This window comes from Argopecten irradians, chromosome 7 (genome assembly GCF_041381155.1).
Source record: "Argopecten irradians isolate NY chromosome 7, Ai_NY, whole genome shotgun sequence".
NCBI lineage: Eukaryota > Metazoa > Mollusca > Bivalvia > Pectinida > Pectinidae > Argopecten > Argopecten irradians.
The window spans coordinates 7,650,299-7,678,281 of record NC_091140.1 but is presented as its reverse complement, the minus strand read 5'-3'; the positions used below and the strand labels follow the sequence as shown (position 1 = coordinate 7,678,281).

Below are 27,983 nucleotides of genomic sequence, written 5' to 3'. Positions count from 1 at the left end.
ACGTGGATTAGCCTACTAGCGGTGCATGTTTTATGATAGGAACCTACACATGATTAAATTCTCAAAGAACAAAGACAAGAGAATATGTTTATAACTGACCTAGCTCTGTCAGAGGGTCTCACGTCCATCAACCCCAAAGACTCGATCGTAGGACACAGACACAGAGGTAATGTTTACATTTGACATCCATCATTTTTCGGATATTTTTTCCCGTTTCTTTATACAATTGTTAACTTTTAAAATGATTGTAACATATATAAATATAAAACATATATGTATTGTTTACATTTTCCCAAAATTCTATGACAAACAACAATATACACGTAATGGTGTGTCAAAATGTAAACAAAGCCATGTGTTTCTTTTAAAAAAAGTAGTCCCTTTACGGTACATTGAACATTTTCATACGCAAGTTCAAAGTTCAATGTTACCATGCAGTTATGGTAAACAAAATCGGCTAGTACTTACGTATAGTGATCAAGCCTAGCAAGTGTAAAATATAAACACACTAGTGTAAGAGCAATTGGAGTAGTATACACTGGCAAGGGCCAAGGGCCAACACGTCCGACTACAATGTGTAATGGCGGACAGCAAGCCAGTTTGAACATTTCAGATACACTACAGCGGGCTTTTCTGGCATATCACAGTAAAACCAACTAATATAATTACCATTAGAACTGGTTCTTTCCGATAGATAAGCAAATTTAAATGAACTCTTGAGACTAAATTATCTCTTTAAAGTGCTACACACAACATGGTAATACTATGTCCATTAAATGATCAATACCACGGGGGTAGCATGTCCTATTGTAGAGGTAATAGGCTGGGGTGGGGAATTATGACCTAAGAAGTGGTGATATTTGCCATTGAAAAATTACTCTTGGACTACTTATTATAGTGCATTTTCCTCTGTTTACATCAATCAACGAGTGTAAGCACGTGACCAACTTTAATTTGCTAGCTGTAAACATGGCGACACAGTGTCAGAGTTGGTTAAGGCGAGTGTGTCAAAAAAATCAAACAACAGAGGGTTTAGATCTTATTAAATTCAATCTGATGATAGAAATATACCACAAGAAACGAAATATCATACATATACTGTATATGTAGGTGAATCTAAAAACAAATCATAGCGACTAGTGTTTACAACGTGTAATGTATCTATCAGTTAGGTTCGATTACTTGTGTGTAACGGAGCTGCGTGTGTTAAATAACATAGTGAATAAACATGGCTGTTCGATGTACATGGTTGTTGCTGCATTGTATGGGCTATATAAGCCATTAACCCACGTAACATGGTGCCAGATGCGGTTCAATGAGTGGTAAGAAGATTGACATTCATAAACATTCATTTAATTATGAAAAAAATACGCAAACGGGCAAGAAAATGAACTTTTTTCCCTGATGACGTGAAAACATGCTTTAACCATTTCCCGCCATTTTACAGGTGTAGCCAATATTTGTAATGAGTGATTTACGTGAGGATAATTTACTGCTTTATCACATTACCTCAAGACAGTGAATTGGAGAGGATGGCCAGATCAGCGAGACCAAATACCGAAGTACTAGCATACATACTTCACGTTTCGAGATGAATTAATTATTCAAAATGGGCTTATCTACAAGGGCGATAGAGTTGTCGTTCCTGAATCTGAGAGAATGGATTCATTGAAACCTCGCATTCACATATCGGTATCCAGGGATGTATTCGTCGGATACGCGAATGATTGTACTGGCCAGGAATGTACAATGATATTGAACAGTTTGTAAACAAATGTGATATTTATAATTCTCACGGAGCTTCTCAGCAAAAGGAACCATTGATTAGTCACGAAATCTCAAACAGGCCATGGCAAAAGGTAGGAATAAATATTTCTATGCCTCATCAACGATTTTCTTATCACTGTTGACTACTTTTCCAACTATTTTGAGGTTGACCGTCTTCATGATAAAACTGCGAAAGAAGTCATTGGAATGTTAAAACCTCCCCTGGCAAGACATGGCATACCAGATTCTGTCATGACTGATAATGGACAACAATTTGGATCAGCTGAATTCAGCATGTTCGCAGAGATATATGGTATTGAGCACCTCACCAGCTCCCAGATTTATCCTCAGTCAAATGGAAAAGTGGAGAAGGCAGTCCATGCGGCAAAACGTATAATGAAAACGATTGTTCAGCTGGAAAACAAAAACACAGCTACCTACAGCCTCCCAGTTATTCCAGCTATTGGAGCATCAAGTTCCACATAACGTACGAGATCAGCTAGTGCGTAATAAGGCTAAACAAGCTTACTATTTTGACAGAGGTTCAAAGGAACGTCCATCTTTGAAATGTTTTGACACGGTTTGTATCAAGCCACATGGACATCATAAGCAAGAGGAGAAGGCAGTTGTTGAGAATCAGTTCGCTTATACATATATAATATGCGCACGAAACAGGAGCTCTCAAATCACTGTGACCTAGCTTAAGACACAGCCAAATATGCATTTTTAATCGTCACTACAAGTACATTGTATTGATTCTCTTTTCATTCCGGTAGTATAAAAATATTTATACATGAATTATTTTTTTATAACATTAGATAACAAGAGGACATAAATTGTACAAATGGTTAGATATACATGTAGTTCAACAGAGACAATAGAGATATCATCCTAAACATTTATCAGGTAGTTGCAGAAATACATGTATACTGTGTGACTTTGGAAAAGATAAATCATATCCGTTACTATCTTCATGTAAATCTATGTCACCAGAAGTGGGCAAGTCCATATTAAAAAAAAGATCACTGCATTGTTGCTATTGACAAAGTATATTATTTTAATTTTCTAGAATTACAATTTAAGAATATAGGAGAAATATGTCGTCCAGCAGGATTTTCATTATTCATTTTAGCTTTAAATATACCTAGCAATGGTGCTAAACTTATATCAGGATAAAGTGTGTTCCAAATTCGCATGACATCAGGAAAGAAGCTATTGCCAAAATTGACCTAAACGGGGAAGAACCTACACTGTATGTTACCTATGTTATGTACAGGTTATGATAGTAGAAATATGTACATTCATACAAGTACATAACTATATATAGATAACAAGATGTTGTTAACATAGTATTACTTTATTCAGTCAAAATACATTAACTGACATAAGTTTGACGTTCTGTCAATAATAATTAACACAAGCATAGTGTTTTGATGTAAATAAATAGAATTCTATGAAGATAGTGTTGGTATGCGACACGTCAATCTCCTACACGTACATGTGCCGTGGTCGAAGCAGATACATATAGATCTACATAAATGTACATGTGTATTATGAAGACACAGTATTTACATATTAAAAATAAATTGATCTATTTCGCTTAAAACGGCAACTTTTAAGTGCTAGAATATTAAATTAAAAACGTTTACAAACAAATAAGATATGTAGACGTTACATTTGTACCTGTCAAATTACAGTCAACAGTAGACCAGGGTGTATATGTAAAGTACTATCTACAAAATGTACGCGTAAATTGTATTACGGCGATATCATTATACTGCCATTATCACGTTACCGGCGACTTTGAGTCGGTAGTTTTTGCACTAAATTTAACTTGACAGTTAACAATATTCTTTCATGTGGTTTAAGCAACAGTTCAATATCCAAACGTAACTCACATATACCTCTAACGTTTCGTAATTAACGTGTTTTACGCGAAAGATCGGCTGCCGTTTACTACCATACAATGCTCTGTCCATGTAAACCGGAAGTTGCTTTACTCCGGGCGCCACTATCGCTTTACAAAGGGCGATAACTAAAAACAAGTTATGTGGATACGTCTATACATACATAGGTGAACACCATGGCTACATGTTGGTAGATCCGGCCTACGGCTTCCATTTGCCGAAGGGTTTATTTATCTATTCTCATTGTCCCATATTACTGTTCGTATCCTGTTATGAAATTGTGTTCGTTTTGTGTGTCTTGATAAAGGGGTTGATCGCCTCGTACATTGACTTTTTTGTCCACACGGTAAGAATTACTGCTTTGTCCCAGATTTAGCATTTGAAGTAATTCATATCCTACATACCTACATTTGATGGGATCCCGTGTAATCTGGAAAATCCTGTTGATATTACTTCTTTGACAAATAGTATCAAGGGTATGAACTCTACGGTAGAGAAAACGCAAGATATATTTTTAATCCATGATTGACCAAGATATGGTACCGGACTGATGAACAGAGAAATATACCAAAACTGGGTATATAACCAAGTCAAAATCACAAAATATACGCATTAGTTCAGCAACAATCTCCTATGGAGTGGTTATGTCACGTACTTTGCAGAAACCCCACTTAAACATCGTGTACATTTTTTGTAACTCACTTACTTAAATCATCACCGCCATGTTTACTACTTTTCCGGAACTCTTCTCGATTTTACTGTAGACTGGTTACCTGCCTTAGTACCAATTCTCTCCGCAAGGCTGCACTCAAAAATACTATTTTCGGAGCGAAGTCTAGTGGAGAGTAGAAAAACTACGACAGGCAATCCAGTCTAGATTTTACTGATATTGTAATTTGCATAATGCATCCACGATATGTAAAATCGAGAAGCGTTCAGAATAAAAATATATTTCATTAATATTAGAAGCGGAAGATCCTGACATATTTGTATAAAGAAGGATGAGCCGATGCTTTACACCTTATATATGTAACAAGTTTGTCCCATCCCTGTCCAGAAGGAGTTTATACTGTGATCATTCTCAGCCCCGTGATAAATGAAGCTGCCTCTAATTAGATATAATCAAGAAAAATGACTCTTATTGTCTATTTGAATATTTACGAAAAACGACGAACAGCTGCTTATCTAATACAGCCCTCTAAACATTCTCCACTTAAAAATAAAATGTATCTATAATCATTCTAAAATATCACTCTCGTATGTTTATTTATGGCATCGTATTTATTTCAATCGTATGTAAATTTATCTTAGAAATGTTCTTTTCTCATAAACTTATCTCTTCAGGCATAATATGCTATTTAAACAACATCTTTATAAGAAACCCATATATTTCAGTAAGATAATTAAGAAATAAACATTAAACGAACCCAGAGATGGTTGAGAACTTGCCACAGGCAACATGTAAAATATCAGACCTATTTCAACAGTTTAATCGTACTCGGAAATCTGGTCTATCTACGTAAGGAGCGCTGTGTGCACAAGAGATTTCCAATACTCTACTTCACAAATAGTGACAAGGGGACCAATTCGTTGACGGATCGTGTGTTGTCAGTTGACAAAATGAAGGTCAGGAAAAATTACCTCTTATTATAACAATATATTTCACCTGCTTGAAATAAGATATTTTATGCTGTTTATTTATTTTTTTAATTTTTAATAGACTTCGATAATTAATGTTTGATAGTTATTTTTTATATCATATACTTTCTTATAACTATATATGTTAAATAACAGTTTCCCAATTTACTTTCTTTAATGACTCACATTTGGTAAATTATAATAAAACGAATTTAGCCACGATTACATTTATTTGTAAAAACTATACACTATCATATATTTACCGTTAACAGTTTGTAGAAATTGTAAGCTATTTCGTCAATTTATGTGATTTGTTGCTGAATCTATTCTTAATTTCGTGTTTCATTGAAGTCATTCGCGGAGTATATTTGTTTCGTCTATCATTACGAATGGTTTATTTATTCACATCGGGAAATAACATATCAAAATATCTAGATCAGTCTAACTGTGGTATACACTGAAACATCCCTATAGTAGGTATATAACCTACTATATGTAGGTAAATAACACTTGTGGGTTCCGTTTTAGCAATGTAATATTTTTATTTATTGTTTCATTCCGCAAACTAAAGATTGTCGCAGGGTTTTCTATCGCCGTTACCATTGTTGGATTCGTTGGTGTCACTGCGTTAGTTAGCCAACAAGAAGAAACTGAAGACTGCGGTACCATATACGTAGACAAATCGAAACAAAAGAAAAAGGATTACATATTCGAAGCCCCGAGGACTGCGTTTTATTTCAGTCTGTGGTAAGTGTAAAAATATCATTTGAAGTTAAAATAAAACGTTCTGTAATTACCTGTATCTACATGTTGTATAGCCTACTATTTATACAAACCTCTATAATTACCTGTATCTTGATGTTGTGTAACCTACTATTTATACAAACACCTGTAATTACCCGTACCTAGATTTTGTGTAAATTATTATTTATACAAACACATGTAATTACCTGTACATAAATGTTGTGTAACCTACTATTTATACAAATCCCTGTAATTACCTGTATCTAGACGATGTGTAACATACTATTTATACAAACAATTGTAATTACCTCTGCCTAAATGTTGTGTAACCTACTATTTATACAAACCCCTGTAATTACCTGTAACTTGATGTTGTGTAACCTACTATTTATACAAATCCCTGTAATTACCCGTATCTACATGTTGTGTAACCTACGGTGTACTATTTATACAAACCTCTATCATTACTTGTACCTAGATGACATGTAACCTACCTTTTATACAAACCTCTATAATTTCCTGTATCTAGATGTTGTGAAACCTACTATTTATACAAACAATTGCAATAAACTGTATCTAGATGTTGTGTAACCTAACTACTTTTTATACAAACCCCTTTAATTACCTGTGCCTACATGTTGTGTAACCTACTATTTATACAAATCCCTGTAATTACCCGTATCTCCATGTTGTGTAACCTACGATGTACTATTTATACAAACCTCTATATTTACTTGTACCTAGATGATATGTCACCTACCTTTTATACAAACCTCTATAATTACCTGTATCTAGATGTTGTGAAACCTACTATTTATACAAACAATTGTAATAAACTGTATCTAGATGTTGTGTAACCTAACTACTTTTTATACAAACTCCTGTAATTACCCGTACCTAGATTTTGTGTAAATTACTATTTATACAAACACATGTAATTACCTGTACCTAAATGTTGTGTAACCTACTATTTATACAAACCCCTGTAATTACCCGTACCTAGACAATATGTAACCTACTATTGATACAAACAATTGTAATTACCTCTGCCTAGATGTTGTATAACCTACTTTTTATACAAACCCCTATAATTACCCGTATCTCCATGTTGTGTAACCTACGATGTACTATTTATACAAACCTCTATATTTACTTGTACCTAGATGATATGTAACCTACTATTTATACAAACCTCTATAATTACCTGTATCTAGATGTTGTGTAACCTACTATTTATACAAACCTCTGTAATTACCTGTATCTAGATGTTGTGTAACCTACTATTTATACAAACACATGTAATTACCTGTACCTAAATGTTGTGTAACCTACTATTTATACAAACCCCTGTAATTACCCGTACCTAGATGTTGTGTAACCTACTATTTATACAAACCCCTGTAATTACCTGTATCTAGATGTTGTGTAACCTACTATTTATACAAGCCTTATAATTACCCGTATCTTGATGTTGTGTAACCCACTATTTATACACACCACTATAATTACCTGTACCTAGATGTTGTGTAACTTTCTATTTATACAAACCTCTGTAATTACCTGTATCTAGATGTTGTGTAACATACTATTGATACAAACCAACTATTTATACAAACCCCTATAATTACTTGTATCTATATGTTGTGTAACCTAACTACTATTTATACAAACCCCTGTAATTACCTGTACCTAGATGTTATGTAACCTACTATTTATATAAACCCCTGTAATTACCTATATCTAGATGTTGTGTAACCTTCTATTGATACAAACCCCTGTAATTACCTGTATCTACATGTTGTGTAACCTACTATTTATACAAACCTCTATAATTACCTGTACCTAGATGTTGTGTAACCTGACTACTTTTTATACAAACCCCTGTAATTACCTGTATCTTGATGTTGTGTAACCTATTATTTATACAGACCCCTGTAATTACTTGTACCTAGATGTTTTGTAGCCTTACTATTTATACAAACCCCTGTAATTACCTGTATGTAGATGTTGTGTAACCTACTATATATACAAGCCTAATAATTTCCCGTATCTTGATGTTGTGTAACCTACTATTTATACAAACCCCTGTAATTAACTGTACCAAGATGTTGTGTTACCAACTATATATACAAACCTCTATAATTACCTGTATCTAGTTGTTGTGTAACCTAAATACTGTTTATACAAACCTCTGTAATTACCTGTATCAAGATGTTGTGTAACCTACTATTTATACAAGCCTTATAATTACCCGTATCTTGATGCTGCGTAACCCACTATTTATACAAACCCCTGTAATTACCTGTACCTAGATGTTGTGTAACCTACTATTTATACAAACAATTGTAATTACCTGTACCTAGATATTGTGTAATCTACTTTTTATAAAAACCCCTATAATTACTTGAATCTAGATGTTGTGTAACCTAACTACTATTTATACAAACCCCAGTAATTACCTGTATCAAGATGTTGTGTAACTTACTATTTATACAAACCCCTGTAATTACCTGTACCTAGATGTTGTGTAACCTACTATTTATACAAACCCCTGTAATTACCTGTATCTAGATGTTGTGTAACCTATTATTTATACAAACCCCTATAATTACTTGTATCTAGATGTTGTGTAACCTACTATTGATACAAACCCCTGTAGTTACCTGTATCAAGATGTTGTGTAACCTACTATTTATACAAACACCTGTAATTACCTGTACCTAGATGTTGTGTAACCTACTATTTATACAAAACCCTGTAATTACCTGTACCTAGATGTTGTGTAACCTACTATTTATACAAACCCCTGTAATTACCTGTATCTAGATGTTGTGTAATCTACTACTTATACAAGCCTTATAATTTCCCGTATCTTGATGTTGTGTAACCCATTATTTATACAAACCCCTATAATTACTTGTATCTAGATCATGTGTAACCTACTATTTATACAAACCTCTATAATTACCTGTACCTAGATGTTGTGTAACTTTCTATTTATACAAACCCCTGTAATTACCTGTATCTAGATGTTGTGTAACCTACTATTTATACAAACCCCTGTAATTACCTGTATCTAGATGTTGTGTAACCTACTATTTATACAAACCCCTGTAATTACCTGTATCTTGATGTTGTGTAACCTACTATTTATACAAACCCCTGTAATTACCTGTACCTAGATGTTGTGTAACCTACTATTTATACAAACACCTGTAATTACCTGTACCTAGATGTTGTGTAACCTACTATTTATACAAAAAATTGTAATTACCCGTACCTAGATGTTGTGTAACCTACTATTATACAAACCTGTATAATTACCCGTATCTTGACTTTGTGTAACCAACAATTTATACAAACCCCTGTAATTACCTCTATTTAGATGTTGCATAACATACTAATGATACAAACCCCGGTAATTACCTGTATCTAGATGTTGTGTAACCTACTATTTATACAAACCCCTATAATTACTTGTATCTAGATGTTGTGTAACCTAACTACTATTTATACAAACACCTGTAATTACCTGTATCAAGATGTTGTGTAACCTACTATTTATACAAACCCCTGTAATTACCCGTACCTAGATGTTGTGTAACCTACTATTTATACAAACCCCTGTAATTACCTGTATCTAGATGTTGTGTAACCCACTATTTATACAAACCCCTGTAATTATCTGAATCTAGATTTTGTGTAACCTACCATTTATACAAGTCTTATAATTACCTTATCTAGATGTTGTGTTACCAAGTATTTATACAAACCCCTGTAATTACCTGTATCCTGATGTTGTGTAACCTACTATTTATACAAACACCTGTAATTACCTGTACCTAGATGTTGTGTAACCTACTATTTATACAAACACCTGTAATTACCTGTACCTTGATGTTGTGTAACCTACTATTGATACAAACACATGTAATTACCTGTACCTAGATGTTGTGTAACCTACTATTGATACAAACCCCTATAATTACTTGAATCTAGATGTTGTGTAACCTACTACTTATACAAACACATGCAATTACCTGTACCTAGATGTTGTGTAACCTACTACTTATACAAACCCCTATAATTACTTGTACCTAGATGTTGTGTAACCTACTATTGATACAAACACATATAATTACCTGTATCAAGATGTTGTGTTACAAAGTATTTATACACACCTCTGTAATTACCTGTATCCTGATGTTGTGTAACCTACTATTTATACAATCACCTGTTATTACCTGTACCTGATGTTGTGTAACCTACTATTTATACAAACACCTGTAATTACCTGTATCCTGATGTTGTGTAACCTACTATTTATACAAACCCCTATAATTACCCGTATCTAAATGTTGTGTAATCTACTATTTATACAAACACCTGTAATTACCTGTATCTAGATGTTGTGTAACCTACTATTTATACAAACACCTGTAATTACCTGTATCTAGATGTTGTGTAACCTACTATTTATACAAACCCCTATAATTACCTGTACCTAGATGTTGTGTAACCTACTATTTATACAAACCCCTGTAATTACCTGTATCTAGATGTTGTGTAACCTACTATTTATACAAACCCCTGTAATTACCTGTACCTAGATGTTGTGTAACCTACTATTTATACAAACAATTGTAATTACCTGTACCTAGATGTTGTGTAACCTACTATTTATACAAACCCCTGTAATTACCTGTATCTAGATGTTGTGTAACCTACTATTTATACAAACAATTATAATTACCTGTACCTAGATGTTTTGTAACCTACTATTTATACAAAACCCTGTAATTACCTGTATCTAGATGTTGTGTAACCTACTATTTATACAAACCCCTGTAATTACCTGTACCCAGATGTTGTGTAACCTACTATTTATACAAACCCCTGTAATTACCTGTATCAAGATGTTGTGTAACCCACTATTTATACAAACCCCTATAATTACCTGTGTCTAGATGTTGAGTAACCTACTATTCATACAAACCCCTGTATTTACCTGTATGTAGACATTACATAACCTCATATTTATAGCTAGGTTAGGTATGTATCGAATATGCAAGATAGAGAAAGCTAGATGTATCAAGCATAATTACATATATTAGTTCAGAGAGATTATACCATGTGATTTTCTGTTTGCTACTACATCACAATATTTCTTTGACAGAATGAAATAGGAGATTCGAAAACACAATTCAGTTGATACACATTTCATGACTATGAATGTTTTATTCAACATATATATATATATAAACAAAACATAAATATTCGGAATTCCGTTCTTCCTCCCTCTAGTTGTTCTATATATAACGAAACAAGATCGATAACCGGTGTCAAGACACATACAACAAATCGGTTGATGTTTAAAGGTCCTGGGTTTGAATCCCGTTTCATTTCACAAGTATCATACTGTTGAAGATCAAATTATTTAACAAGTTTGATAGATTTCTGAATACCTAGTCATGAGCATGAAATTATGTTTATCACATAATTAGTATTTACATGTATAAAAATAAATGCAAAACTTATAGTCCGTTTCAATACAACTGACAAGAGAGTAGAAATCTATTTTAATTATGACGTCATTGATTGACGTCATTATCAACGACGTCATAATAGTTTTATTACACATGTGTGTTGTACGATATTTATGCCATGTATGTATGTCATGTCAGCGATTGCATATTTAACAGCTTAGGAATATTGAACAGCTAAGGTATTTTCCAAATGGAACAATGAATCACAACATACACACTGGTTGTAGGAAATATACACATTTGTCGTACGATTAAGTTTCCTTTTCATTTTGATTCTAGGACACATATGACCGAAAGCCTATCGAATCACCCGAGCGCGAACGACTATATAGAACGGCTGTCAAAAGTGGAGAAGATCGACCGACATTTACCTGCGTAAGTAATCAGTAACACTAAGTACTTGTTCGTATGTTAATTAACGCCGCATAGCGTGTAAGATTAGCACTCTAGGGCTATTTCTTCTCATACAATATAGTTTTAAGTAAGAATTATAGTATACATTCGTATTAGATTCATTATATGTACATGATGTAAATTAAGGATGTATTCCTCTGAGAAGTCAAAAAAAAATTGTATTATTTTTTTCTCTCTCGCTACAGCTAAACATGCCGGCGCAGTGATGATTTAAGTAAAAGCAATTTAAGTAAAAATGGTAAAACTGTGGCTCTACTCAAAGCGAAAAAGACACGATTTCAAAATGGTCGCCAAATGTGCCAATTTTCAAAATCCCTGTATAAAAAAATCTACTAAAAATAGAAATGAAACTTTTGGAAAAAATGCAACTGGCAACTTGCTACAGATATTGATAAATCTCAGAACTATTTTGATCTTTATCTAAACGAGACTTCAACGGGACTGAAACTTCAGAAGAATACATCCTTAAAGAACATGTGTTTCATTAATAGGATGGCTGATTTTTGTACATGAGGATGTAATCGAACGAGCATCGAAGGTAATCTAAGAGTCCATTCCCATCATAATTATCCTGTGTACATCTTGATATTTTGTTGTGTGTCTACAATATAGAAATCAGTTTTACATATTTTTGGTTGTAAGTTATTTCAATGAAATTATTTACTCACTTGCGTGTGAGCTTCGGTAAGAACAACACTAGGCCATTGGAATACATATATGTATATATATCTATCTCATTTAACATTTTAGGGGAATGCCTGTTTGCCAACATGACACGAAGTTGATATACGGATATTACAAACTTCAGGGGAAGGTTCTCTGTCTGGTTGTTGAACCGCTCATTCAGCATATCGAACACGTAACCTGTGAACAGTAAGTAGAGGACAACCTGCGATAACATCTGAAATGAACGACGACGCCACGGTGCATAAAATTAGTATCAATTCTCACCTTCTCTTATCGATTTGAACATGATAATCGATGACAATATCTGACAAATCTCTTAAATCAAACTGTGAAAGTTCAAAGCGGTGAAAACGACGTTCGACAGTCTGACATGACGACAATCGTGATTGACTGTTGAGGAATGTGTTTTCGCGTCAAACGTCAACCTGTGACGCCAGGAAATCGTCACTGAATAAAATGTCGATTGTACAACTCAACAAACAATTTTATATGTTTCCTTTCGTCAATAATCTATATAAATCATATGTTTTGAGGAATTAGAATATAAAACAAATCATTTAAAGCATGTGTGATTCTTTATAAAGGTCCGCAGAATTTACACACCGTGATAATAATTGTTACTATGTTTTATGTACGCTTAGATGAAAACATAATGAAGTCACTTATAACTACTAATATCAATGTACAAAATATGATGTAAAATGAAATTGAAGACAAGAGCCTTCTTTGTTTGACCATGTGTATGCATTCCTCACTGTAGACGTTATTTATTTAAACTTATATTATTATACTTCGTAAACTTAAGATCTGTACATCGTACGTATTGAAAATATCATAATCTTGATAAATTTATATGGAGAATAACATATCGAATGATCTTCTTGATTGGTGAGTATAGAAATTATAGAATATATAATTTACATTATTTTAAATATCATTTTGGTAATATGAATATAAATATCATCATGTATGATCTCAGATTTATGTTTTCTCAGGGAGCAATGCTGTAACAATGCCTCGAGGTGTATGGAATCTGGGATAGTGCGACAAAGGCTCCTTGTGTACTGTAACTTCCTGTATAATGATATGTTTAGCTCCATTGATATAATCAATGATGATCCGGACCTTTGTGACGTCGAAGCTCTCATCGAGGATCACAAAAATGGAGCGCCAGATAAGCGCGATGTCCCTCCTCCGGAGTCTGGCTACTTCGCGTTCAAGTTTATAGAGACGCCGTCCACCTGTTCCTGTGGCCTATGTAATGGCCTTTAACTACATTGTGCCCATAACAAAACTTTCACGCATGATATAGATTGGAATATACAGATAATGTAATTTTTAAAAAGTCTGAAAAATAGCTCCGGCAAGCTTTTATTAGTCAATTTAGGTCACAGAAACATTCGAGGTCTGATGTTCTATATTATTTAGAAAGCGATATTTTGTAGGTGGCGACATATGTTAGCCACTACTATAAAACATATCAAGAATTCCTGATTATAATCATTTTTCTGAAGTGTTGGTAAACCGCCTAGATTGTCTTGATTTCTGAAGATATAAAGCGTTGAATAAACACTACGGCGATTCTATCAGATTTGTCGTCCTTTTTTCGCTTCAAACAAGTAGAAGGTATGTCCGGCTATCAAATTTAATACGATTGTTACCAAAATAAAAAAAAAATAAAATAAAAAAATATCAACATATGACGTTTCGTAATACATATTTTTTCCAGCTAACGTATAAATTATAATTCATTTGAAAAAAGAGGGGTATGCCTGTTAATTACATAGAACGCATTAAATGACAACTTCTATGGCCCATTTTATTACTTGCAAATTACATAGTAAATCCTATTCAGACAAAATTTTATTGTGTTAATCAATATGTTCCACTTTCAAATAATCAGCATTTAAGATCATAACTGAAAATAGTGTTGCAAAAAACATAGAACAATTTGGGTTTTTCATTCCGGTAGACGCATGCACGCACCAAAAATTCGCATTGCGTCATTACGTCATTGCGTCAGTTAGAACGGCGTCATGAAACATGTTCTAGATATAACTACACCAACGTGAGTTATAGGAGAATTATGATCTCATAAATTCCCTTTTTTGTTATAACGCAAAAGCCTTCACCGATATTTTGAGATTATTTTACGCCTATATTTGTGACTCATCTCGATTTGTGATCGTGTGGAAGATGATTAGTAAGTCATGGAAAAGTTTGACGTTTTACTTCTCAGAGATACTTATTAATAAACGTTATTCACAAAATATCTTTTGGTTTCTGAAGTCATAGATAAAAAAACAACCGGGCGAATATTCTTTTCCATAGAAGAGAGCTTCTATGAAGATTGTACTTTCATTGTTTGTCTAAAACCCCCAACGATATTGAGAGGAATGCTTATAATTGAATTTAGATAACTCAATCAGGTACTAATTAGGCATAAATTTCCGTGATTTTACTTACTTTTACAATAATTCAAATTGAGATGAGTTACATTGATATCTTATCCAATAGTTTAGTTTGGCAAATAATTGTGCCGTTTTTTAAAATATCCTGCGAAAACGTTTTGTATATATGACGTTATAATACTTTTACGTACAATTCATAAAAAACATAGCCTCAAAGATCTAACCAAATGAAATAATTGTAACATAGGAAATATGATGATTTTATATTAACAGGTTATAAAGTTATATATTCAAATATTGTTGTTGAAAAAATCATCATTTATCTAAGTATCATTTCTATTTTCAAAATGGCGAAATTTATGACATAATGCATGAAGATATAGATAGTGACACTGGGGATTACAGTGCTTAGGTTACAGCATTCCGTATTGCGCAAAATATTAAATTTGCTAGTATTTTTAATATCATGTCATATAAGAGACAGTCTACGTTAAAATTAGCTGTTATTTTTCAAGATCAGTCTTGCCATTCAATCAATACTTCTGTTCTGTTAACATGCGTTATAATTATTTGCGTCTTTTTCCATGCACCACAAGCAGGCATTTTTTGTCATCAATTTCATGCACAAGAACAAACAAGAAAACATCTTTAAGTATGCTTATCATTTAATACTACGAAGAATAGCGATATGGATAGAAGAATACACTAATGTTAAATTATAATATAAGAAGGTTTATAGATAGAGCTAGTTGTCAATCAATACATATATTTATAGGTAGAATATCCATATCCGGTCCGGGTCCAACACCTCACAGACGACCTATATATTAACCTGTAAGACAATAGGTATTATAGTAGATTTTGTATGTATTGGGGATGGCAAATGTTCCATTCAAATTATCATCAAGGGAATGCTTTTGGTTGAAGGAAAAACATCGAGGAACATGTACTGAACAATTGCAAATACACACTTATCGTGGATGTGATATATTGATTTAAAACAAAGCCTCTCACAAAGAATTAGGATCATATGATCTAGTGCTGAAAAAAGTAATCTCGTCCTAGTCCCTCGATATAATTTTCCTTATGTTATTATTGGTTTTAAGACAATTTTATTTTTTGTTTTGTTTCGGAAAGGTAAAGGACCTTTTAATCTAAGAAACAATTTTTATCATAAGAAAAAACATAAAACGGAAAACATCTGAAATCATTAACGTGGTAACGTTTAGCTCTCCAAATGAAACTCGTTGAAACTCTTGTAACCATTTTTACCGTTACACATATTAAAAGGTCAATGCTAGTGTTTCCTTGATATATTAATATGTATCAATGCATTATTAAATAAGACGTTAAGACATTCTTACACAACTACAAAGATACAAGACCACATGGCGAGGGTTTATTCTATAGTATTGGTATTTACTTACATCTTCCTGATGTGATTTCTAAATCGTCTACAGCAATATCACTTCGATAGCCATATCCGCGATTGCCTTTCAACATTACCTAAAGTATTAAAAAAAATGTAAGCATCTACAGTACAGTGAACTGCTTCTGTAACAGACTGTTACCCTGTTACGTCAGCGAATGAAAAAGTAAAGCGTTACTTTTACTCTAAGTATAATCATTTGCCTGGGTAATTTCGCTTCCATATCTCTACCTATGATTATTTTAAATAATCAATTCTTCCGAAGAAAGTATGGCATGGACGTGTACTTACCTCCCATATTATGACTGTAGAGGTCAACTACGTTGAGAGCATCTTGCGTTAACAATCATGCTCCAACTCATTCACGTCGAAGATAACATAACATATGATGACAAGAAGGATAGGGATATTGTAACCGACCTAATATGCCGTGGATAATGCAACACTTTTGGATTATGAGGGTAGACTATTCATATCATAAATATCCAAATATGAAAGGGCATTTTTTCCCTCATACCTCTGTGCTATTATTACATATATTAAGAGAGAAAGTTCAGCAAAGATATCCTGGAATCAAAAGAATTGAAAAATGCAACAAAAATGAAAAATGTGACGTCATAGGATTACAATTTGAATATTGTATAAAAACGTAAAACTTATCTTGATATACGGTGAACTAATGAGCAGCGAAATGCAATGCAACACAGATACGACATAGTTTAATTGAATATGTATTCATAATGATACCAACTGATCCAAAAATTATAAGGTTTGTTGCAAACATTAATGATAAAATATAATGCTAATAATAAGCAATTGCAAAATAAATATAATAATCAAGTTACTGTCTCTAAATATAACATCCCTAAATATCACTAAACACACGTTTTGCAATTTTAAAACAAACATGAACATATCTGTTGTATTAGTGGGTGCAATTATTAGGTCCTCATTTTATTTAATTATGATCTTAATCTGATTTAATCTCGGACTATGTCCTTGGTCAATATTTTTCTTTGGTCGATATAACGCCGTATCGACCTCATCAAAATGCTATATTTGTATAATCTTTACATAATTAATTTTTGTTTGTAAAAAGCCTTTCAATTAGCTTTACAAATTATGTTATTAGCCCACAACATATGTAGAAGGACGTCGATGTTGATAACATCTTTTTTAATTTTATTACATATAGCAGCGTAATAATATCTATGAGAATTTTTTTTGAATCATCAATAAAAGCGGAATTACAGTTTGAAAGTTAAGATTTTAAGGATTAACTTATACATGTATATATATCATTTTATGAAGCTATAACGCAAAAGTACAAATCTTTTTTTATAATGAGAGTACAATCAGATGTTTGTGTTATATCTCTATACATAATCGTCATAAGATAAAAGATACTCTATCCTAGTTTATCGTTTTCAATTTAGAAATGGACAGGTGGAAATCTTGATAGTAATACACATACCAAAAATGTACAATCATATAAAGGAAGTGCATTATCATATAACGGAAGTGTACACATATATAACGTAGGTGTAAAATCATATAACGGAAGTGTACAATCATATAACGAAAGTGTACAATCATATAACGAACTGTACACACATATAAGGAAAGTATATAAACACATAACGGAAGTGTACAATCATATAATGAAAATGTACAATCATATAACGGAAATTTACACTCATATAACGGAAGTGTACAATCATATAACGGAAATTTACACTCATATAACGGAAGTGTACAATCATATAACGAAAGTGTACAATCATATTTAAGTGCAATATTATTTGTAACCAAACGTGTATAATATGGAAATAAAATAATGATGAAATCAATACAACTACGAAAATACGATATAAAAGTTGTATATTGATGTTGATTATCAGACTCTTTCATACGTGGATATGAAGGATAGGGATATTCTACCCGAGGGTCACAAAATGTTATAAAACCCGAGGTTTGCTGAGGGTTTTACAACATTTTGTGATCCCGAGGGTAGAATATCCCTATCCTTCATATCCATAAATGAAAGAATATTTTTCCCTCATACATCGACGTTTTCTTGCAATTTAATTTCTATTAATTTCCGCCATTTTGAAATAAAATCGAAAAAAACATGCCTGCAAATCAAATCTCCATACACAAAAATACGTGATATTTTCAACGCAGATCCAGTTGTCTGTATCTTTTAAAGTAGGTACAGCTAAATTTCAAAAAGAAATTGTTAAAATTGTGCCAAGAAAATAGAAATTAAGTTGACGCTGTGACGTCACGAGGCTTTATGGCATGTGTAGCTATGCAATACAGCTTAGGGTGACATGGGTGTATTGCCCTAGACCAGCAAGTATTACACGTGTAGGTATGAGAGAAAATAAATTATACCATGATGATGTTGTCTATTGTCATACTGATGCTTTCGAAAAGTATATTGATGTTTTCCATTAAAAAATGTATCAGTTGCAGTAGAAATTCGATGGCTTTAAACCAAACTATCAAATAAAGAACACATTAACTCCCAATGCATGAAAACTGCTTTGCCTGAAACCTACCGATCGGACCGTCCAATCAAAATCGTCACCATCTACTTGGTCCATAAAGCAAACTTCTCCGACTTCAAAGGTACAACTGATGGAGGTGGCTGAGAAAATTATTTGTTAAGGATGTATTCTTCTGAGGTTTCAGTCCCGTTGAAGTATTTCGTGAAGTGATACGCTTTTGTCACTTTATTTTTACATTTAATGGTAATATGATCACTTTTATTTTTTACTCTAAAATACTGAAAAATAACAGATATGCAAATGGGGCATAAAAGTAAGCACACTGACCTCCCATTTCTCTGCCTAATTTAGAAAGAACAACACATTCCCTATTGATATGCAAAATATTAACAAAAGTTTAATACCACAACTGTTTCTATAAAGGGTTAAATTTGGCAAAAATGGCTGAAAATGGTGTATTTTGTAGCTCTAAATTAAGGGGTAGGGGTAGCATATGTTGTTATTCTGAGAAAAATATGAGTCTTATTAATCAAAACTTGTATATTTTTAAAGAAGATTACAGAAAAATAAATTCTTCAAACTTCCATACATATCAAACATCTCATTAGGAAATTATGGCTTTAAACTCTTGTGTATATGGTCAAAACGGCCAAAACGGCAAAAACCCCAAAAAATCTAAGATTTTGTCAACTTGGTATCTTTGAGTGACAATAGCTCAAAAACAAGCACACCAACATATGATTTTTCTTCCATTTTCTTGTATGGTATGAACTCCTATTTCCAAAAATCTATATGAGAAAAAAAGTTTAATACAAGAAATTGTTTACTTCTCAGAGGTGTACATCCTTAAGGTCGATTACAGGTTACAGTTTATTGTAAGCATTTATTTCAAAGAAACACTATCATTACTTACTTAACCGCTAGGTATAAAATAAGTATGTTTCTATATACATATATCGTTCTATAGGTCACTATCTTCAACCATTGTGCATCGATTAACCATCTAAACACAAAAATATCAACAATACATTCTATCGGTAGTGTTTTTAGGGTAGCCGCACATGCGTACAAACTATACCCCCAACATCACGCTGAAGCAAACCTGCCATCAGTATGCCGGTATTAAGAAGAATGGCAAAATGTCAAGAAAGATGACATGCTTATACAAACTTTGATCAGAATATGTTTGTAGAATGTGGGTATAATAAATCAATTGGTCACTTAACAGAACCAATTTCACAATCAGTGCCTGAAAAGCCATTCAGACAATTACACTTGTAACCCACGCCATTGGCTGAGTCCAAACATGTCCCACCATTCCTACATGGTGCCGCAAGACATCCTGTCAACATATCAGCCATAGTCATTGTTTTAATGTATTCCATATATCGTCGCATGACTTTTCAACAAAACGTAACACTATCATCAGAAAATCCTACACATTCGTGTTCTAGACTGGTTACTTAGTAATCAAGCATAATGTAACTAAAATCCTATATATACGTTTCATATGGCACATTCCAGGAATCTGCTGCCACTGTAGTGATAGTGGCTTGCCGTTATTATGATAGTCAGGTTTATGCATTGACGTATACATGATAAACATATGATGATGTCATAATTTGCGTCACAAATAACGGTGTGGATGTCTTGATAGGTCTGCTGTTAAAAAGGATGAAACGTTACTTCATTTGCAAATCAAATGTGTATCGACTATTGTTGTATATATGACAAAACTAAAACTGTCTGTTGATAGTCGATAATGAAGGTTGTGGAAGACATTTTCATCAATTAAGTGGACGGGAGAGAAATTGTGAATGTAAAATTTAACGGGATTATCTCAAAACGGTATTGTTTTATATCATACATACATGTATTATTCGTTTGCGTGTGCGCGCATATAGCTGATTCGAATAGTCTTGTGATCAGTTACCATGATACCCCTGGTTGGATATTTATATTATTAAATATATATAAAGAAATGATAAAACAAATAAATTGATATTGCAAGATTTATATAATGTTGTACTTTTTTGTAACTTTAAACAACACATTGCATGACCTTGTATTCTCCATTTCAAAATATATTCCCATTTGTCATCAGAAAATATATTTGAGTTGAAGCTTTAGACAAATGTTTCAACTTTCACTTTGAATATTCCAAAGAAATTAGAACATTTATGAAACCAAGCATATATTGTGATGACGGACAGGCATTAATTTTACATGCGATTGAAAGTTTTGAGATAACCCCGCCGGAATTCACATTCACAGCTCATTATCACATTCGTATAGTTGATGGAAATATATACGTTAGTATGTAATATACAGTTCATATGTTTACTATAACAGTTAAATCCAACGAAATGACTTAAGCCATATTGAAAATATTATATAATACGGACATTTGATCGCTCCATACAGTTAATGGTATACTCATGAGTACATATATTCGCTCAGATTTACTGAAAGCGAAATAATGTGAAAATGTCCAAGCCGCATATACTTCTCCGTTTACAGCGTGTGGTCCGCGTTATCGCAACAACGTGCATTATTACCACAAATTCCTGTGTGCAGTCCCACATTATCAATAGCTATATCACCTCTATAGCCATTTGCTCTCTCTCCAACAATGGAAATCTGAAATAAAGAGAAATATCGCAAATATGGTAAGCAGATAACTATCTTCAATTGTCACTGATATCTGATGAATATCTCATTTAACTGAACATAATTTGATAATTTTGCAAGGTAATCGATAATGAAATGATATCGCTATTATCTCGTGCGGGACATATTACTAATTTGTGATTCCTCTGTAGAAAAGAAATTGGTTGATAATGCTTTTATTTCCAACATAGACGTTGAATAAAGTAAATGATAAAACCTTACTTATGCATATGCTTTTCTCTTTTTCGGTTCATTTCATTAGGATATTCCTGTCAATACTTGCAACAAAGACAACTACGTGTCAACTACGTGATTGTTTAAGACTCAATCTTCAATATACCTGGCCGTCAGATAAAGACGGAAATTGGACAGCTGTAGTAACCCACGCGTTTCCTTGGTTACCATCTTTTGATCACACAGTTGTAGTCTGTTGGTTATCAGTGTAGGTCACTGAGAGTGTGCCAGTCGCGTCTCCATACATGTGATAAGCAAAGGTCAAACAACGTTCTTCAGCTGTTCATAACATAAAAAAGACATTTTTACAAAACCAGCACATTTCAAGATATATCTCCTTGGTATCATTTTTCACATTTCGAGCAAAATATATAATTCACTGAAATATACATAATTATGAATGTATTATATTAACCATATTGACTTGGTGGTTCCATTTTTAGAACGTCCTCGGTCATTTGTATGGACCGAAAGAAAAGTCCATAATTGATATATATATATAAGATATGTTCTGATTTTCAACTTTTTCCTTTGGCTAATACATGGTCATGTGACGTTCAATATAAAGCATATTGACTTGGTGTTTCCATTTTTTAGAAACACCTAGTCAATATTATTTTGTGAACTTCATTGCACAAACACTACATTCTTCAGGGTGCCGTTTTTTGACCAACGTTTTTTTATAATTAATATGCACATTAGAGATTGCTTTTGACATATGTTGTATATTGTATATCTTGTATATTTTCTCATTAATCCATGTAGATGTTCTATGGCTATTTTGTGATTCCGACTTTAATATTTATTATCCATACATCTACATGTACGTGTACCATGCATAATTTGTTAATGTTCTATGCATATCGTTCATATTTTGTGCATTTAAGCATTGACCATCTTTTAGTTGGCATTCCTAGCTAAGATTAAGACCAACTAGACAGTGGTAAAAGTTGAATCTACCTCTTTCATGTTGACATTTACATACGAATGCCATCTGAAAGAAGTTCAATGCTTATATTAATTTTGATAACATTTTGAAACAACCTTTTGAACAGCCATCTGCGGTGATCGCTGGCACGACAATTGTGAAGTAACAATGATATTGACGTCAAAATAAGCAGATGACAGTTCATAAACTGATGAATGCAAACTGCGCTTGGTAAGATTACATGATATCGTTGCAGTGAACATGTAAATATTTAAGGAATTATTTCTATTTTTTGTTGTTTACTGGTGCGAAAACTGCATTTGTTGGACAGAAATTTTAGTAGATGACGGGCGTATCTGTCTAACAAATGACTCGGTGTTTCCATTTTTAGAAATACCGAGTCAATATTCCTTTGTTAACTTCATTGCCCAAACGCTGTACCAATTAGGGTGGCGTGCTTTGACCAATGCTTTTTCTTGTAATTAATATACACATTAAATATTTTTTTTTACATCTGTTAAAGAAAAACATATCTTCTTTAAAAGTAAGAACCTTTGTTTCGGTTCATATGATGTGATATCGCCCTCGTTTGATTCAAAATTATGACCTCGGGCTACCCCATCGATCATCATTTTTGCAATTTTTGATGTAAGCGTTTATCGTGTATTGTAATATTCCAATTATAAAAGTACCTTAATATATCCAAAGTGCCTTACCAGTATTACCCAAATGTACACTATACACCGCTCTATCGTATTGAACTCTGGGACTGGACGCTTCAATGTAAGCATAATAATCTCCCGAGAAGGCAGCTGAAGGCCCAGTTGAACTGCTTGGGGTATTTCCCTATAAACCAAAGAATGAAACAATCAGAAAAATATGTTAAAGTAATTTTATTAAATGATAACCAAAACATATTCTTTAACATATGAACTGATTCATACTTCAATTAAAGTATTTATGTCTAACAAAGATTACTGTAAACGAAAATGCTTTTGCGATTTACACTCGTTCATGATAAATTCGCGAAGGTTTTCTCCACGAAATACAATATCGCCTTACGATGTACTGTAAGCAATATTAATAACGATATCAGTGAAAGTTGATCAATGTGAATTTGATTTAAAACGATAATCGCAAAATTGAGCAGCCGCGAAAGAAAGTCTTTTTACAGTAATGAGGACATTAATCGTCCGTAAAGTTAGAAGACGGGATTTCTGCAATGGTAGGGGCTATCAGCATAGATAGTAGACGCCCTTTATAGTGAAAGATCACCAGTTATTTAACCTTATTCATCTAATCGGAAGAAGCCAAGTATCAACTGCTGCCATAGTTATGTTCCTTTTCTAGTTTCAAATTATTCAATATAAAGGCCCTGGGCGATGGAGCCTTTCAACGAATCAACAATGAACTGTAAACATGCACACTTGACGATATTCAGGATAAATCAATATTTATCAAACTGTATGTATTTATTACAAAACAATTTTTCCCTTCCAACCATCCCTGTTACTGTAGATGTTTCGCTGGATTTTTCCTATTTAGGTGTGAAAAGGATATGAGAATGATTAATTCTACCGGAAACGGTGGATTATTTTATCTTCACGACCCTGGATTTGCTGCTGATTCTTAAAAATTCTGTAGATCACTTGAAAAGCGAATTGGACTTTGATCTTCTCGAATATTTTAGTGCTATATTTCTGTTTACGATGGTTTTTGCCACTTTAAATTACAACAATTCATAAGTCGTTTACCTGTACCTTGACTCTACTGAAAGATCCAAGGCCATTCCCTACCCACTGTGCTAAGGCCAATATTATGATTTGCCGCTCCTTCCTTAGGTTACAGTAATTTTATATGACATTAAATTCTAATTTTAAAGCATTGTCATGGCTTGTGTGGTTTAATTTTAGTTTAAAATAATAACTTTGCATCTCCATAGCGGTGCGCTACAATTCTTACTGTTGCCTTTTCAAAGGACAAATGATGATTTATTATCAATGTTATCAATGATGAATTTGTGAATATTAAATGAATAGTTCTCATAATGATGGACGAATTCAATACTTAATATGAAGTAATTCAGAACTAATGCCGGAATTATGAAGGTGTTAAAGGTTACTAAATGATGGGTCAATTTGACTTTAGAAATGATAATGATGAATAAAATGAAAACTGTAATGATTAATGCAATAGTGCATGCTATTTAAAATGAAGAATAATGTTGATGATGGGCACGTCCTGCTAGCGCCAAACAATGTGACTAATTTAAAACTAAATTTTTCTACAAAGCCATGTTCAAGTTATTCGAATCCTTTAAAGTCAAAATAACAAAAGGTAAATCTTTTTGTTGGAAGTTGTTATTTTTTAGCAATAATAAACCCATTATTGTGTATTGAAACTTTAACGCATTTCTACAATTATATGAAAAATGGAAATGTGTATAGTTTTATGTACAAGCCCGATTCAATACAGGTACAATATGATGAAGGGAGACAATATACCGCCAATACTATTCATCCTATAATGGCTTCAACTTTACAAGCCCAAATGAATTATTTTTTCATCTCTATCTCGCGATTCTGATTTTCAACGATGAACACATTATTTCCTTTAAGGAATTAATTTCTAACACCCAATGTCTATGTTATTAAAGTTCATACTTACGAACGAAAAAAAAACTTTTGATATGTTATTCACACACCAAAGGTATCAACATTTGAGAAATACAATATTTTGATTGCATAAGTTTCAATTTTACAAATTAAAGTGAGAACTAAAATGATTTTGACAGTACTGCCAAAAACAATATATTTACGTCAACAGTGTAGAGAAATCAGACTTCGAAGCTCAATTGTAGTCGAAAATTCCGTTTAATATTTTTTAACAGTCTTGTTATTAATAATTTCTGCAGAAATGTTTCCTTCTGAATATACATAAGGCATAAAACAAGAAGTTTACAGTTCATAATGTCTCTAATAGTATACCAAACGTTTATAAGGTATCGTATATGTTTGGCTGATCAATATAATTATTTTCACAGCTATGATCATTACACATGATTATAAATAATTTCAAAACTTTCGCCCAATTACGGCACACATAACTTCAATTGTAAGTTCTTCAACTATTTTGTTTTTGTTTGTCGTTTGCTTTTTTAGAATTCCTTCTGGTAACTTAATATTACCGAATATATTATCATGCATGTAATAAAATGATTGTATACATTGTTCTATCAATGTGTCTATTAATGTTGTATATATTATTAATTTTTCTTACAAAATATATATTAATGTTCAGAAACAAAAATAAATACAGGTCTGTAATATCAAGCGCATTCGCAGGTTCACTGCTCATCAGGAGATGTTGCATGATGATGTTGGTAAGGCAACTAATATCATCATTAAACATCTCAAGCTGCTAAATCGCTAGAGATTACAGAACTGTTCTACTTTTTGTTTTTTTAAATATTTTTCTTCAATCACATGGATATTCTATATTTATTTTATTAATGTTGCATATAGTATTGACAAAAGTCGTTTGAACATTTGTTAGCATACCGTTCTGATTGTCCAGTCAAAGTCATCATCATTTCGTTGAGCAAGGAAACAGACGTCACCGTTTTCGAAGGAACATACACCAACAGTCACAGCTAGTTAAAAAAAGTTCAAAAATATAGCAACTGTGTTCCTATCTGCATCTACCTTCTTCCCAAAAGGCCAATTGGATTAAAATTCATTCATTTTAACTGGCATACAAAAATATCATGTATTAAGTAAAATTTATTTCCCGTCTGCAAAAGGTCTCACAGTAATTTCCATATTCTTTTTATTCATTTCAATACAAATTTAGACCACTCTTACATTATTACATATACATTCAACATTCGTTGTGATTCACAGCCATTCAATAAATGATTTAATTCGTAAAGTAATTTTCAGGAAATATGTCAGGGGAGACAACTCTTATACATTTGTATAACATAGCAGATAACATTCACACATACCTTTATTCGATATCACAATTTCCATACATACATTTTATACATTTAACCATTTCAATTGTTTACATATTAAAGATGCTCCAGCGCTGATGAATAGTATTTCTTCTCTATCAAAAACACGAGCAGACGAATAAAGATTTTTCTTCAGTTACAAACTTTACCTATAGAGGTAGTTTACCCCACTATCATCATTGGAAGGTTTGATCTTCTTGTTTTACTCCTATATAGAAATATTGAAAATAATTAATTGCTTCCCGAAACAAATCTACGGTACTATCCGTATATGGAATGAAGTATTGATTGCGCATGTACAAAGAGCAAACTAAATTGTTTTATATGCATTTTTATGTTAATTAGACACATATATATATACACGGTAAAACATTGTCCAAATGTATCGTTTTTTAATCGGTCGGTGGTGGAGCATTTTTAAATATTGTTATAAGTTAATTTGAAGTTATTATTATATCAAAAGCTGAATTTTAAACAATAAGATAATAGGATTGCAGTTGGCAAATTGGTTTGCATGTATTTATTATCAAGTTATCAATTAGTATTTCCGAATAGCATTCCACACCTCTGGATGTGTGTGCAGAATTGTGTAGATGGTTTTTTATTGTATATTTTATCAAAGTCTTTTTCCAAATTATTGAGGATATAATAAAAGACTTTATTTTTTAGTTTTCCCTTTATCTTCTGCATTTTTCCTTTCCATAACAGATTATTTATCTATCATATGTCTATGAATGATTCCAAATGATATATGAATATTGGTCCTGAGCCTCTTCATATAATATCTTTAGCAGTTACAAGTTTGTTCTATAAATTTATCTGTTTTATTCATAAGTTGTGTATTATCAGAAAACATATTTAATCTGGTTTTAATAGTTTCCTGTATTTCTTTTATTTCTTTTTCAGATCTGATATCGTATGCTTATGGATTTACCTGTAATATATAAAGTAAAGGTGCCGTATGTATGCATTATATTAAACTGCTACCTAATCAAACCCAACTGATCATTATATAAAACTCTTATTCTCCCATACCTACAGGTGTACTACTGGTGGGTCTCGAACAAAACACTATTGCCG

At 32.7% G+C, this 27,983-nt stretch overlaps 1 protein-coding gene and 1 long non-coding RNA gene across 2 annotated transcripts; one reads left to right on the top strand and one right to left on the bottom strand.

Moving 5' to 3' along the window:
• The first annotated feature begins 123 nt into the window (after window positions 1-123).
• On the top strand, window positions 124-14,287 carry LOC138327440 (uncharacterized). Its single transcript, XM_069273524.1, has 6 exons — window positions 124-166; window positions 5,162-5,300; window positions 5,884-6,059; window positions 11,882-11,977; window positions 12,767-12,889; window positions 13,699-14,287. The coding sequence occupies exons 2-6, from the start codon at window positions 5,295-5,297 to the stop codon at window positions 13,973-13,975; spliced, it is 678 nt and encodes a 225-aa protein (XP_069129625.1). The 5' UTR covers window positions 124-166; window positions 5,162-5,294; the 3' UTR covers window positions 13,976-14,287.
• A 1,504-nt stretch (window positions 14,288-15,791) lies between these two features.
• Window positions 15,792-26,642, bottom strand: LOC138327436 (uncharacterized). The gene is made up of 5 exons (XR_011209045.1): window positions 26,449-26,642; window positions 23,605-23,734; window positions 22,067-22,239; window positions 16,542-21,696; window positions 15,792-15,946 (listed from the first exon to the last, which is right to left on the bottom strand). It is a non-coding gene; the product is annotated as an uncharacterized lncRNA (long non-coding RNA).
• Window positions 26,643-27,983: the final 1,341 nt, after the last annotated feature.